Source organism: Tiliqua scincoides, chromosome 2, assembly GCF_035046505.1.
Source record: "Tiliqua scincoides isolate rTilSci1 chromosome 2, rTilSci1.hap2, whole genome shotgun sequence".
Lineage (NCBI taxonomy): Eukaryota > Metazoa > Chordata > Lepidosauria > Squamata > Scincidae > Tiliqua > Tiliqua scincoides.
Window position 1 is genome coordinate 270,523,588 of NC_089822.1, and position 15,426 is coordinate 270,539,013.

General features: G+C 52.2%; 1 protein-coding gene and 1 pseudogene across 1 annotated transcript; one reads left to right on the forward strand and one right to left on the reverse strand.

Moving 5' to 3' along the window:
• The first annotated feature begins 5,343 nt into the window (after window positions 1-5,343).
• On the forward strand, window positions 5,344-15,093 carry LOC136639198 (zinc finger protein 586-like). The gene is made up of 6 exons (XM_066613201.1): window positions 5,344-5,358; window positions 8,702-8,729; window positions 10,253-10,323; window positions 10,586-10,712; window positions 12,655-12,783; window positions 14,135-15,093. The coding sequence occupies exons 1-6, from the start codon at window positions 5,344-5,346 to the stop codon at window positions 15,091-15,093; spliced, it is 1,329 nt and encodes a 442-aa protein (XP_066469298.1).
• On the reverse strand, window positions 10,853-10,972 carry LOC136642273 (5S ribosomal RNA; annotated as a pseudogene).
• Window positions 15,094-15,426: the final 333 nt, after the last annotated feature.

Sequence of the window (15,426 nt, forward strand, 5' to 3'; positions counted from 1 at the left end):
TAAGACTCCCTTTCCCATGTGCCTTCTCTCTTCTGGCTTGAGCATGAAAAACAGCCAACCATCTTTCTCTGAAGTTCCCCTGCTGGGATGCTGTGGAAACCCCTCATGTCCCCACCCCAGGTTAGGGTCATGGTTGCAGTCATATTGTGCCCCCCCACCCCTTATGTGATCAAATAATGGAAGCCATTCAAGCCTCTCAGACTGGGAGAGCTGCTGGCCTTTTCACACATCAGGGCTTTTTTATTTGTAACATAAAATTATAAACCTGGAAGTGCCTGGTCAGAGGGCAGGTGGGCATGCCCAGGTGGAGGTGAAGCAACTCCTTGGACAGGAATTGGGCCTTAAGAACTTAAGAAGAGCCCTGCTGGATCAGGCTAAAGGCCCATCTAGTCCAGCTTCCGGTATCACACAGAGACCCATGAAATGCCCCAGGGAGCCCACAAGACAACAGACACACAGCCCAATCCTATCCACACTTAGGTAAGTAAGCGGAAGCAAGCTCCATTGATGATCTCCCATGGTGAGCAAGTGTAGTGTGTCCCTGGTCTGTCTCCCTGGCTGTGGGCCTTCCTTCTTTGCCGCTTTGCCTCAGACTGTTGGCCAAGTGTCTCTTCAAACTGGTAAAGGCCATGCTGCACAGCCTGCCTCCAAGCGGGCCACTCAGAGGCCAGGGTTTCCCACTTGTTGAGGTCCACTCCTAAGGCCTTCAGATCCCTCTTGCAGATGTCCTTGTATTGCAGCTGTGGTCTACCTGTAGGGCGCTTTCCTTGCACGAGTTCTCCATAGAGGAGATCCTTTGGGATCTGGCCATCATCCATTCTCACGACATGACCGAGCCAACGCAAGCGTCTCTGTTTCAGCAGTGCATACATGCTGGGGATTCCAGCACGTTCCAGGACTGTGTTGTTTGGAACTTTGTCCTGCCAGGTGATGCCGAGGATGCGTTGGAGGCAGCACATGTGGAATGCGTTCAGTTTCCTCTCCTGTTGTGAGCGAAGAGTCCATGACTCGCTGTAGTACAGAAGTGTACTGAGTACAGCAAGCTCTGTAGACCTGGATATTGGTATGTTCCGTCAGCTTCTTGTTGGACCAGACTCTCTTTGTGCGTCTGGAATACGTGGTAGCTGCTTTACCGATGCGTTTGTTTAGCTCGGTATCCAGAGAAAGAGTGTCGGAGATCATTGAGCCAAGGTACACAAAGTCATGGACAACCTCCAGTTCATGCGCAGAGATTGTAATGCAGGGAGGTGAGTCCACATCCTGAACCATGACCTGTGTTTTCTTAAGGCTGATTGTCAGTCCAAAATCTTGGCAGGCCTTGCTAAAACGATCCATGAGCTGCTGGAGATCTTTGGCAGAGTGGGTAAAGTCAAATTGCACATGACTTTAAGGCAATCAGTGGGCCCGAAGAAGGGGGTGGAGGTGTCTCGTTTGCCCAAAGACAGCTGAGAAGGGAATCTTGGAGCTGTGGGGGTGGGTGGGCTGGCTGACTGGCCTGAGCACTCTGGGGAGCAAACAGCTGTTTCAAGAAACAATTTGGGAGTGGGACTATGACAAGGAGGAAGCCTGTTGATCCTCCTGCTCTTGGGATCCCACAGCCCCAGCCAACCTGGTTCCCTTTGCAGCTTCATTTCAGCAGAGAAGTTTCCTGGCCATGTCCTGTCCGAAGATGGCCACAGCTCCATTTGCAGATGACAGGCTTAGGGCCAGATGCAGTTTGGTCCTTAGTGTCTGTTAGGGTGCAGTCCTAACCAACATTCCAGCACTGGCATAGCTGTGCCAGTGGAGCATGTGCTACATCCTGCAATTTCATAACATAACATAAGAACAGCCCCACTGGATCAGGCCATAGGCCCATCTAGTCCAGCTTCCTGGATCTCACAGCGGCCCACCAAATGCCCCAGGGAGCACACCAGATAGCAAGAGACCTCATCCTGGTGCCCTCCCTTGCATCTGGCCTTCTGACATAGCCCATTTCTAAAATCAGGAGGTTGCGCATACACATCATGGCTTGTACCCCGTAATGGATTTTTCTTCTAGAAACATGTCCAATCCCCTTTTAAAGGCGTCCAGGCCAGTTGCCGTCACCACATCCTGTGGGAAGGAGTTCCACAGACCAACCACATGCTGAGTAAAGAAATATTTTCTCTTGTCTGTTCTAACTCTCCCAACACTCAATTTTAGCGGATGTCCCCTGGTTCTGGTGTTGTGTGAGAGTGTAAAGAGCATCTCCCTATCCACTCTGTCCATCCCCTGCATAATTTTGTATGTCTCAATCATGTCCCCCCTCAGGTGTCCCTTTTCTAGGCTGAAGAGGCTCAAACGCCGTAGCCTTTCCTCATAAGGAAGGTGCCCCAGCCCCGTAATCATCTTAGTCGCTCTCTTTTGCACCTTTTCCATTTCCACTATGTCTTTTTTGAGATGCGGCGACCAGAACTGGACAGAATACTCCAGGTGTGGCCTTACCATCGATTTGTACAACGGCATTATAATACTAGCCGTTTTGTTCTCAATACCCTTCCTAATGATCCCAAGCATAGAATTGGCCTTCTTCACTGCCGCCGCACATTGGGTCAACACTTTCATCGACCTTTCATCGACCATCGAGAAGACAGACAAAAGAACATATTTCTTTACTCGGCGTTCCCCTCCTCCCCCGAGTCCCCAGCTTACCCAGGGAGGAGGCTTCTGGACCAGAGCAGAGGCAGCAGCCTTCCCAGCCCTCTCAGGAACAACCCTGGCAACTCCTAACTCCCAACATTGGGTCGACACTTTCATCGACCTGTCCACCACCACCCCAAGATCTCTCTCCTGATCTGTCACTCAGGGATCTGTCTCCTGATCTGTCACTGATCTGCACTCAGGGAGGCCTCCTCAAGGTAGGGCAATGTTTGTTCTCTTACCTTAGAGTTGCAATGCCCTTCTGTCAGTGCTGGAAAATTGGTTAGGATTGCGGCCTTGAAGTCTTTACCCAGTGGAGAAGATTAGAAATGCTTGGGGTATCACCAGAAGCTCCAGCCTGAATTCAGGCAGGAGAAAAACTCTGGAATTACTCAGAGTGCAGCACGAACTGGAATGGAAAACCTTCTCATGCGCCAAGGAATAGGGGCTGTGGGGGGAGCAAGATAAAAGAAAAGCACAGAAAGGACTTGAGGTGATGTATTTTTACTGCGTGTAGCAGCAACTCTGCAGAGTTAGCCTGATTTATTTTGCTATCCTCAAGATTTTTATTGCCACCACTTTTAAATTGCTGCTGCTTGCAGGGGTCACTGTGAACTGACACGCACTCTCAGTGGCGTAGCTAGAGGGGGGCAAAGCGCTAAGTTCTGCAGGTGAGGTCCCAGCGAAACTTAGTGCTTTGCACGCTGCGGTGAGACTCCCTGCCAAACTCAGCGCTCTGCGCCCCCTCCAGCTACGCCACTGCTGCCCGCGCATCCTCCTCTCCCCTTCCGAAGCCCCGCCCCCTTCTCCCTGCCTTTGCCCCCCTCCTGCACTCCCCCGACCCCCGCAGGAGGAGGGCGTGCACGGGAGGGGCTGCCAGGGTCCGGGCAGGGGGCGCGCGAGCGAACCCGACGAGCAGCCCAGGGGTCAAGGCGAGGGACGCCGAGCCCTAGAGAAGCCTCCGCCTGGCGCTGCGCCCGCGCACTTCCTGGCCAGCCCCTTCCCACGTGCGGGCTCCGCGTCTCCGGGGGGCGGTGGGGGCAGCCTCGCTGCGGAGGGCAGAGAAGCGGGAGTGGCAGCAGGTAGGGGCGCCAGGCGATGAGGGGGGGGGGGGGGGGCTCGTCACCAGTGGCGTAGCTAGAGGGGGGCAAAGCTCTCAGTCTTGCAGGGAGCCACACCGCGGCGTGCAAGCGCACACCTCCCTTTTGCTCCTCCCAATGGCTCCGAAGGGGAAGCGCCGCTTGCACGCCGCGGGGAGGCTTCCTGCAAGACTGAGTGCTTTGCCCCCCTCTAGCTACGCCACTGGTTGTCACTCCCTGGGGGGGGGGCTGAATCGTCTCGTTCTCTGCTCCGCAGCTGAAGGAGCCTTTGCAGGATCCTGGTCCGGAAGAGGGAGCCAAGGATGGAAGAGCAAGAGGCTGTCGCGGAACAGGGTCCCACCGCCGATGTCCAGGGTGGCAAAGGCAAGACAGTCTGCGAAGGGTCTGCGCAGGAGGAGATCCTGGGTGGGGACGCAGCCAGCTCAGATGCCCAGCGCCAGCGCTTCAGGCAGTTCCGCTACCAGGATGCCAAGGGGCCCCGCGAGGTCTGCAGCCGCCTCCAGGCCCTTTGCCATCAGTGGCTGAAGCCAGAGCAGCACACCAAGGAGCAGGTGGTGGACCTGGTGGTCCTGGAGCAGTTCCTGGCCGTCCTGTCTCCGGAAGTGGCAGGCTGGGTCAGAGGACGCAAGCCGGTGACCAGCTCCCAGGCAGCGGCTCTGGCAGAAGACTTCCTCCTGAGCGGGGCCGAGGACCAGCAGCAGGAAGGGCAGCAGGTGGGAACTGGTCATTTGTTTCCTTGCTGGTTATCCCCAGGAGCTGAGAACATGTACAGGGTTCCCCGGGACCCTCTCCCCGAACACTTTTGGGTCGACACTTCCATCGAACTGTCCCCAAGGACCCCGACATCTCTCTCCTGATCTGTCACAGACAGAAAAATCAGATAACTAAATGGCTCCCTGTCCCAAACGGGCTCACAATCGGAAAAGGCGCAAAACAACACCAGCAGACAGCCACTCGAAAAGACACTGCTGGGGTGAGGAGGGCCAGTTGCTCTCCCCCTGCTAAAAAAAGGAGCACCCACTTGAAAAAGTGCCTCTTTCCCTATTAGCAGGGGTATTGATCTCCTCTCCCCCTCCCTCCCTCCCTGAAACAAAACTGTTCTTTTCTTAAGAACATAAGAACAGCCCCACTGGATCAGGCCATAGGCCCATCTAGTCCAGCTTCCTGCATGCCCCAGGGAGCACACCAGGTAACAAGAGACCTCATCCAGGTGCCCTCCCTTGTAAACCTGCATTTACAGGTGCATTCTTGTAAACCTGGAAGGCAGTGAAGGCCAAAAGAGGAGACCCGACCCCCCCCACCCCCCGGCACTGGCAGTTCCATAGTCTCCATGCCGCTGCATCAAGGCTCCCTTGGCTGGTGGCGGGGATGGTGGTTCCTGGTGTTGTGTTTGTGTTGGTGAAGACAGTCGTTGGTGTAACGAGCCCCCTTCCTACTTCCATTCCATCTCTTCCCCCTCCACTGCCTCCCTGGGCTCCTTGCTGCTCTTCCAGTTGCAGGGACTGGCAGAAGCAGAACAGGATGCAGATTTCCCTGCAAGAGAGAAGGCTTCTTTGAGCACCACGCAGAGGCCGCTGTTCAGATGGATTGTGCAGGGGCCTGTACAAGAGGGATTGTGCAGGATTGTGCAGGGGCCTGTACAAGAGGGACGGGCTCCATTTGAACCAGAATGGAACCAGACTGCTGGCGCATAACATTAAAAAGGTGGCAGAGCAGCTTTTAAACTGATCCCTGGGGGAAGGCCGACAGGAGCCGAGGGGCATCCGGTTCGGGACTCCTCATCCCTATGGGATGAGGATGGGCAGGTTAGAGAACAACAAGACAAAGGCAGGGTAGGAGAAGAAATTGGGAAAGGTAGGGTGATGGGATGTGATAGACGGTTTGGCACAATGAGAGGATGCGGGGACAAAGGAGCGAATAAGCAGCCCATCCTGGGGCATTCCGTGTATAAATGCTTTTATGCGAATGCCCGAAGTCTACGAGCAAAGGTGGGAGAACTGGAATGTCTGGTGACAAGGGAAAATATTGACATAGTGGGCATAACGGAAACCTGGTGGAATGCGGAGAATCAGTGGGATACCGCAATCCCGGGCTATAAACTCTACAGGAGGGACAGGCAGGGGCGTGTTGGAGGTGGGGTGGCCCTTTATGTTAAGGAAGGGATAGAATCCAGCAAAGTAGAGATTGAAGGTGGGTCCGACTCCACCGTAGAATCTCTGTGGGTTAAATTACCAGGCTTGAGCAGCGATGTAATACTGGGGGTGTGCTATCGTCCTCCAGACCAGAAATCTGATGGGGACCTTGAAATGAGGAAACAGATCAGGGAGGTGACAAGGAAGGACAGGGTTGTAATCATGGGGGACTTCAATTATCCTCATATTGACTGGGTCAATTTGTGTTCTGGTCACGATAAGGAAACCGGATTTCTTGACGTGCTAAATGACTGTGGCTTAGATCAGCTAGTCTCGGAGCCCACCAGAGGACAGGTGACTCTGGATTTAATTTTGTGCGGTACGCAGGACCTGGTTAGAGATGTAAACGTTACTGAGCCATTGGGGAACAGTGATCATGCTGCGATCCGTTTTGACGTGCACGTTGGGGGAAGAATACCAGGTAAATCTCTAACAAAAACCCTTGACTTCCGACGGGCGGACTTCCCTCAAATGAGGAGGCTGGTTAGAAGGAGGTTGAAAGGGAGGGTAAAAAGAGTCCAGTCTCTCCAGAGTGCATGGAGGCTGCTTAAAACAACAGTAATAGAGGCCCAGCAGAGGTGTATACCACAAAGAAAGAAGGGTTCCACTAAATCCAGGAGAGTGCCCGCATGGCTAACCAGCCAAGTTAGAGAGGCTGTGAAGGGCAAGGAAGCTTCCTTCCGTAAATGGAAGTCTTGCCCTAATGAAGAGAATAAAAAGGAACATAAACTGTGGCAAAAGAAATGTAAGAAGGTGATAGGGGAGGCCAAGCGAGACTATGAGGAACGCATGGCCAGCAACATTAAGGGGAATAATAAAAGCTTCTTCAAATATGTTAGAAGCAGGAAACCTGCCAGAGAAGCTGTTGGCCCTCTGGATGGTGAGGGAGGGAAAGGGGAGATAAAAGGAGACTTAGAGATGGCAGAGAAATTAAATGAGTTCTTTGCATCTGTCTTCACGGCAGAAGACCTCGGGCAGATACCGCTGCCCGAACGGCCCCTCCTGACCGAGGAGTTAAGTCAGATAGAGGTTAAAAGAGAAGATGTTTCAGACCTCATTGATAAATTAAAGATCAATAAGTCACCGGGCCCTGATGGCATACACCCAAGGGTTATTAAGGAATTGAAGAATGAAGTTGCAGATCTCTTGACTAAGGTATGCAACTTGTCCCTCAAAACAGCCACAGTACCAGAAGATTGGAGGATAGCAAATGTCACGCCTATTTTTAAAAAGGGAAAGAGGGGGGACCCGGGAAACTATAGGCCGGTCAGCCTAACATCCATACCGGGTAAGATGGTGGAATGCCTCATCAAAGATAGGATCTCAAAACACATAGACGAACAGGCCTTGCTGAGGGAGAGTCAGCATGGCTTCTGTAAGGGTAAGTCTTGCCTCACCAACCTTATAGAATTCTTTGAAAAGGTCAACAGGCATGTGGATGCGGGAGAACCCGTGGACATTATATATCTGGACTTTCAGAAGGCATTTGACACGGTCCCTCACCAAAGGCTACTGAAAAAACTCCACAGTCAGGGAATTAGAGGACAGGTCCTCTCGTGGATTGAGAACTGGTTGGAGGCCAGGAAGCAGAGAGTGGGTGTCAATGGGCAATTTTCACAATGGAGAGAGGTGAAAAGCGGTGTGCCCCAAGGATCTGTCCTGGGACCGGTGCTTTTCAACCTCTTCATAAATGACCTGGAGACAGGGTTGAGCAGTGAAGTGGCTAAGTTTGCAGACGACACCAAACTTTTCCGAGTGGTAAAGACCAGAAGTGATTGTGAGGAGCTCCAAAAGGATCTCTCCAGACTGGCAGAATGGGCAGCAAAATGGCAGATGCGCTTCAATGTCAGTAAGTGTAAAGTCATGCACATTGGGGCAAAAAATCAAAACTTTAGATATAGGCTGATGGGTTCTGAGCTGTCTGTGACAGATCAGGAGAGAGATCTTGGGGTGGTGGTGGACAGGTCGATGAAAGTGTCGACCCAATGTGCGGCGGCAGTGAAGAAGGCCAATTCTATGCTTGGGATCATTAGGAAGGGTATTGAGAACAAAACGGCTAATATTATAATGCCGTTGTACAAATCGATGGTAAGGCCACACCTGGAGTATTGTGTCCAGTTCTGGTCGCCGCATCTCAAAAAAGACATAGTGGAAATGGAAAAGGTGCAAAAGAGAGCGACTAAGCTGATTACGGGGCTGGGGCACCTTCCTTATGAGGAAAGGCTACGGCGTTTGGGCCTCTTCAGCCTAGAAAATAGACGCTTGAGGGGGACATGATTGAGACATACAAAATTATGCAGGGGATGGACAGAGTGGATAGGAAGATGCTCTTTACACTCTCACATAATACCAGAACCAGGGGACATCCACTAAAATTGAGTGTTGGGCGGGTTAGGACAGACAAAAGAAAATATTTCTTTACTCAGCACGTGGTCAGTCTGTGGAACTCCTTGCCACAGGATGTGGTGCTGGCGTCTAGCCTAGACGCCTTTAAAAGGGGATTGGACGAGTTTCTGGAGGAAAAATCCATTATGGGGTACAAGCCATGATGTGTATGCGCAACCTCCTGATTTTAGGAATGGGTTAAGTCAGAATGCCAGATGTAGGGGAGAGCACCAGGACGAGGTCTCTTGTTATCTGGTGTGCTCCCTGGGGCATTTGGTGGGCCGCTGTGAGATACAGGAAGCTGGACTAGATGGGCCTATGGCCTGATCCAGTGGGGCTGTTCTTATGTTCTTATGTTCTTAGGAAGAGGACAGACGAGCCCCTTCACTGGGTAAGGAATGCGGGAGTGTCTCTACTTGGACTTGCTCTCTCAACGGTGCCGGAAAATGGAGACCAATTCCCTGTCACTCTTGAACCCGGAGATTTTCACCACTTTTCTTCCCACAGCACACTGACCTCTATGGTCTGCTCTGCGGTCTTTGCCTCTTGTGATGCCACTTCTGGCTTCCAAGAGACTCTTCCAGGTTCTGCAGCTCTGTCTCTAGGCCAACTGTCTGTAGTGATGAACTGCCTGACCCTCTTCCTCTGCTGGCTCAGAGACAGGCCAGTCATGACTACAGGCAGGTGCTCTAGAAACAGAGCCACAGAACCCAGAATCAGCTGCTGTGCTTCAAACCCCTGCAGCACATCTGTGGAGCTTTCACAGCACACCAGTGTACCAAAGCACATGGCACATTGGTTGAAAAATTGCTGCTCTAGCCTCTGAGAGAACATGCTTCCCTCCCTCCCCTCATTAAAAACGAGTTAGGGTGCCATCCAGGCATTCTGAATTTGCCCAAGAGCTCATGTGGAGAGCGAAGGCATTCACACAAGTGGATGAGATGCAAAATCTGTATGAAGAATGTTTTTATTCGTATTTTATTGCATTGCATGATCTTCCGCAGCCACTAAGTGCTCAAAGCAACATGTGCAAAGCTGGGCTGTGTGGTGCGTCTGTGTCTGTGGGTCTTTGCTGGCTTTCACTGACACAGTTTTATTTTGGGGAAGAAGGGCAGGGTGGCTGCATTTCTGCTCATCTAGACTGGCTTAACGCAAGCCATAATGTGCATGTGCAACCTCCTGATTTTAGAAATGGGTTATGTCAGAATGCCAGATGCAAGGGAGGGCACCAGGATGAGGTCTCTTGCTATCTGGTGTGCTCCCTGGGGCATTTGGTGGGCCTCTGTGAGATCCAGGAAGCTGGACTAGATGGGCCTCTGGCCTGATCCAGTGGGGCTGTTCTTATCTTCTTATTTCTTATGTTCAGAGTAACTTTGGGAAGGGACTTGGCAACACCCACAGAAAACACCTACCTTAGGAAACAAGAAGGATTTTGCCTCCCAGAGGGAAGGACCAGTCTGGGAATGATACAGTACGTTCTGGGCGTGCTAAGTGCTTCATGGGTACTGCCTTGATGTACTCTTTATGCCGGCCCTGTAAAGTGAGTCAGTAGTATTACTCCCATATTGCTGAAGGGGCGGAGTGAGAATGGGAGGAAGGAGCTTGCATGAGAAATTCAGGGCAGAGGAGAGATTTGGGTTCAGGAAGTCTTAACTGGCCACTCAGACTCCTGGCAACGAGGTGGGCAGTGTGAAGGATTTGAGCCGTCCCAGTGCAGGATTCTCTCAGCTTTCGCCATAGTCGGTGGAGGAAGATGAAGCAGGTCTTCCTCGGGTGACTATAGTGATTAGAGAGGTCTGTGAGGAGGAAGTGAGTGGCTTCGAGCTGCAAAGGAAGGGACCCATGCCTCGAAGAGGGCCTGGCAGCAGCAGTCGAGATACAGTCAGCTTCCCAGCTCCTGTGTTTCCCCCGCAGGCCGTGGATTAAGCCACTGTGGACCTTCTCTTTGTGGTGAAGCAGAAACGGAGACTGCTCGGCAGGAGCAGGTAGGAGAAGACTGGCTAGACGGAGTGGGGGTGGGGGTGGTGCCCACCCTCTTCCCCTGCTAGTGCTGGTGCATCTCTCTAGGCCTGAGTGAACCTACCTCTTTCCCTCTGGGTCCCTCAAAGCCGCCCACTAGGAAGGCCGCAAAGGCCACTGGTGATGCTTTGGATTCTGTTGGAGGACTTCCAGCCGCCTCCCGTCCCCTGGACCTGATGTTACCTGTGAGGGGCTAAAGTTCTCTTCTTCTCCTCCTTCTCCGCTCAGGGCCCAGTGACCTTCATGGATGTAGCCGTGTCTTTCACCAAAGAGGAGTGGGCTCTGCTAGACCCAGACCAAAGATTCCTGTACAGGGAGGTCATGCTGGAGACCTTTGGGATTGTGGCCTCTGTGGGTGAGGCTGCTTCCTTCCTTCCTTCCTTTATTTATTTATTTGATTTATACTCCGCCTTTCTCCCCGAAGGGCACCCAAGGCGGCTAACAATCAACAGATTGTATGGTTGGCAACCTTCAATCTCGAAAGACTATGGTATAAGCCTACAGCACCTGGCATTCCCAGGCGGTCTCCCATCCAAGTACTAACCAGGCCTGACCCTGCTTAGCTTCCAAGATCAGATGAGATCAGGCATGTGCAGGGTAAAATACAATATAAAATACAAATAAAAACATTATAAAACAATTAAAAACAAACAATACGAACTATACACAGTCAGCAGTAAAACGCACAGTAAAAACATTAAATTAATAAAAGCAGCCAACATAAGGCCTCAAAGGCTTTCCTAAATAAAAAAGTCTTCAGGCCTCGTAGTTAATAGTGAAGAGACTGTCCTCAATTCAAAGGGGAGGGAATTCCATAGTGCAGGTGCCACCACCGAAAAGGCCCTGTTTCTGGCCGCCGTCCCCTTCGCCTCTCTTACTGGCGGCACAGTCAACAGGGCCCCCTCTGATGACCTCAGAGAACGAACCGGACTAAGTGGGAGAAGGCGGTCTCTCAGATATGCTGGTCCCAAGCCGTTTAGGGCTTTAAAGGTCAAAACCAGCGCCTTGAATTCAGCCTGGAAACGAATAGGCAGCCAGTGCAGCTGCCGGAGCAGCGGCGTGACAGAGTCAAACCGCTGACCTCCAGTAACTGCACGAGCCGCTGCATTCTGCAGTAGCTGTGGATTCTGGACCATCTTCAGGGGCAGCCCCACGTCGAGCGCATTACAACTAAGTGCTCAAAGCAACTGTCTGACCCTTTCCTGTCACTTACTGTCTGTGTGCTGCAGGGATTCCTCCTGGAGGTTGGATTGTATTTCTCTAGTCACTTACTGGTGGTTCTAACACCCAAGTTAGCTGCTATTCTGAGCAGCAAATACAAGGCACTGTATGTGACACCCCAAAGAAATAGCAGTGAGACATCTAACAACTTGCAGCTCCATTTTTGAGGCTGGCAGGATTGTGGGGTCCTACAGCTTCTTGGTGGCCCTTTCTCAGAGCTACGTAAGGTGGTGTCAGACTGCGATGTCAGAGGTGGCCCTGCGGGGGAACTGGGCTGACCTAAGAAGGAACCTCCCTCCCGGAACGGGACTCCTCTCCCCAGCACAGTGACTGGGAAGTGCAGGGCTGGCTTCCCTCTTGGGACTGTGTTCCTGGTGGGATTTCGGAGTGTGCTTGTAGGACTGGCTGCACCTTTGGGAGAGCCCTTTGGTGGGTCCCATTTGCCAGACCTCTTTATCGCCCCCTAACCCCACTTGCATTGACTTCACCAGTGCAGAGAATGTCACAGCCTGGAGCAGTTGCTCCGACTTGCTCTTCTGGGCAGCTCCTGCTTCCTGCTACCCTGGCAGATCATGAGCTCAAGCCGGAAGCGGCAGGTGGGTGAACGGCAAGGGTGCCAGGAGCAAGGCCCGCCTTCTGCTCTCCTTCCCCCCAGCCTGTCTTCAGCCGGCCGGCCTGGGTGAGCAGCAGCAGCCTCTTGCTTGCCTGGGCAGTGGCTGCTCCGAGCTGTGCTGGTCAGTTGGAGCAGGGGGAGGAATTGCAGCTGGCAAAGGGAGGAAGCCTGGAGCTGCTGGGAGCAGTGGCCACAGCCCCTCCCTCTCCCTCTCCTTCTTCCGGTGGCTGCAGCAGCTTCTCTGGGAGTGGCTGCCTGTCTCCTCATCCAAATGGGCTAGAGAGCAGCCAGGCTGGGGAGGAATCATCAGGTCAGATCGGAGGCAGGAGTTCAGAGCTCTCCTCGTCCCTCCTTTTCTCAGATCTGAGGAGAGAGGAGGGCAGAGCGGTTGCTCTGCAGTTCTGTCAATAACAGGTATTGAGAAGGTGCCCGGGGCAACTCTCTCTCTCTCTTCTCTCCAAAGAAGGACTTCTGGCTCCCCAAACGGACCTGGTCTCCTGGCTGGCAGAAGTGGCCAGAGATCCCCACGCCCCGAACTCTGAGGAAGGACAGCAATCGTCAGGTTCCACTCAGTCATGTGTTGAGAGCCTTGGTAAGAATGGAATAGCAGCCCTGGGGGGCACATCCAGTCCAGGGTTGTGTTTCCCACAGAGGCGATCAGGTGCTCCAGCAGGAGACCTACAAGCAGGGAGAGAGGCAGTCCCTCGCCCACCACTGCTGGGCTTCAGGGGATCAGCTGCCACTGAGCCCGGAGAGAGCATTTTGCCCTCATGCCTGGCACCCAGTGATAGGCCTCTGCTCCTCCCTGAATGTGCCCAGTCACCGCTGAAAGTCTTCAGAATTAGTGGCCCTCCCCACACAGGTCAGGCCTGTGTTGTACAGCAAGAAGAAGTCCCTCCTTTGTCATCCTAAGACACCTGCCAGTCAATTTCACTGGTTGGCAACCTTCAGTCTCGAAAGACTCTGGTAGAAGCCTACAGCACCCGGTAAATGGGCTATGTCAGAAGGCCAGATGCAAGGGAGGGCACCAGGATGAGGTCTCTTGTTAGCTGGTGTGCTCCCTGGGGCATTTGGTGGGCCACTCTGAGATGCAGGAAGCTGGACTAGATGGGCCTATGGCCTGATCCAGTGGGGCTCTTCTTAGGTTCTTATGCTGGGAAGTGCAACTACAAATTGTGAATATGCATTGAAGAATGCACCTTAGGGAGAAACCAGATGAATACTGAGTGTGTGTGTGGGGGGGGGGGGGGGGGGGGAGCTTCAGCAAGAGCTCAAGATTTGGTATTCTCCATTTTAACTGGGAGCAGCCCATCAAGGCCTCATGCAGAGCTCTTTTTCAGCCTTGGTGTTGAGCTCCTTCAACAGGAAGTGCCGGGGGGGACGGGGGACAAGGGCATCTGTTTCCAGGCCGTGCATCCAGAGCTCTTTATACTTCACCACATTGGCTATCAAGTAACACCAGTCATTTTTGGTATCTGCTTCCCTACAGACTCTTCTGTTCACACTGCAGTGAATTGATCTTGTTCCCCTGTACGAGGCATTAAGAACATAAGAACATAAGAACAGCCCCACTGGATCAGGCCATGGCCCATCTAGTCCAGCTTCCTGTATCTCACAGCGGCTCACCAAATGCCCCAGGGAGCACACCAGATAACAAGAGACCTGCAAGGCCTCCTGGGAATTGTAGTTTAAGAACAAAAGAACAACCCCACTGGATCAGACCATAGGCCCATCTAGTCCAGCTCCCTGTATCTCGCAGCGGCCCACCAAATGCCCCAGGGAGCACACCAGATAACAAGAGACCTCATCCTGGTGCCCTCCCTTGCATCTGGCATTCTGACATAACCCATTTTCTTTTTTAAAATCAGGAGGTTGCGCATACACATCATGGCTTGTACCCCGTATTGTTCATCCCTCGTCTGTTTATTGCTTTGTTCCTTCAGGTGGCGAGGAGGGGAGAGAGAAAGAGGGGGAACAGCAGAACAGTGAAGCTGAATCAAGACAGAGGAGGAGGGAGACATCCATTTCTTCTGCACTCCATGGAATTCCAGTCCAAGAAGACTGCCCCGCAGCAAACTCCCCCCTAACTGCCAAACTCTTTAGCAATCAAGAATGCCCAAGTGGCCATCATGAAGTTCCAGAGGAGGAGAGACTGTCAGAATGCACTGAGTATGGAGAAAACTTCAGTCAGAGGGAAGATCTTGGCTCATATCAAAGAATCCACAATGAAGAGAAGTCCTACACAAACTCCAGGAGTGGGAAACAGTTCAGTCACAGCCCAGATGTTGAATGGCATCCAAGGGTCCGTGCTGATGACAAGCCTTTCATATGCTTAGAGTGTGGAAAGAGCTTCAATCGGAGCATAAGTCTTACAATACATCAGAGACTCCATAGACAGACAATACCGCTACATGCATGCTCAGAGTGTGGGAAGAGCTTCAGTCACAGCGTGCAGCTTAAAGCACATCGAAGAAGCCACACAGAAGAGAAGCCATATAAATGCGTTGAGTGCGGAAAGAGTTTTGGTCATGGCATAAGCTTTACTTTACATCAAAGAATTCATACAGGGGAGAGACGACATACATGCTTGGAATGCGGAAAAAGCTTCAAGCATAGCACATGCCTTAAATCACGTGAGGGAAGCCACCCAAATGAGAAGACCTGCAGATGCTCTGAGTGTGGGCAGCCGTTCAGTCACAGCCCAGACCTTAAATGGCATCCAAGACTGTGCACAGGAGAGAAGCTGCATCAGTGCTTGGAGTGTGGAAAGAGCTTCAGACGCGGCACAAGTCTTATTTTGCATCAAAGAATCCACGCAGGGGCAAAGCCATATCAATATCTGGAATCTGGAAGGAACTTCAGACAGTTCTTGGGTCTCACTGAAGGACCTGCACAAGGATGAATGTGATGAATAAAATGCCTGGAACTTTGGAAGACCTTCCAATGGCACATAGACCTCTATGCTGAAGGACTCACATGTAAGAGGAAGTGCATTTTTAAATCAAGGCATTCTTTCAAAGATCAACTCTATAAATGTGCAAAAACTGACAGGAAGCTCCCCCCGTTGGAGCCAACATCTTAACGTGTCTTGAAAGTGGGCTTCTTGTCTGATCCCCTGTGATGAATTCCTGCTTCCCTCCCTGCAACAGTACAAATCAAAATGGCCATGAAGATAGAGGCATGTGCAGAATGTCCTGCTCCAGGGGTGTTTTGTTGGCCAGAGAGCCTCTGAGAG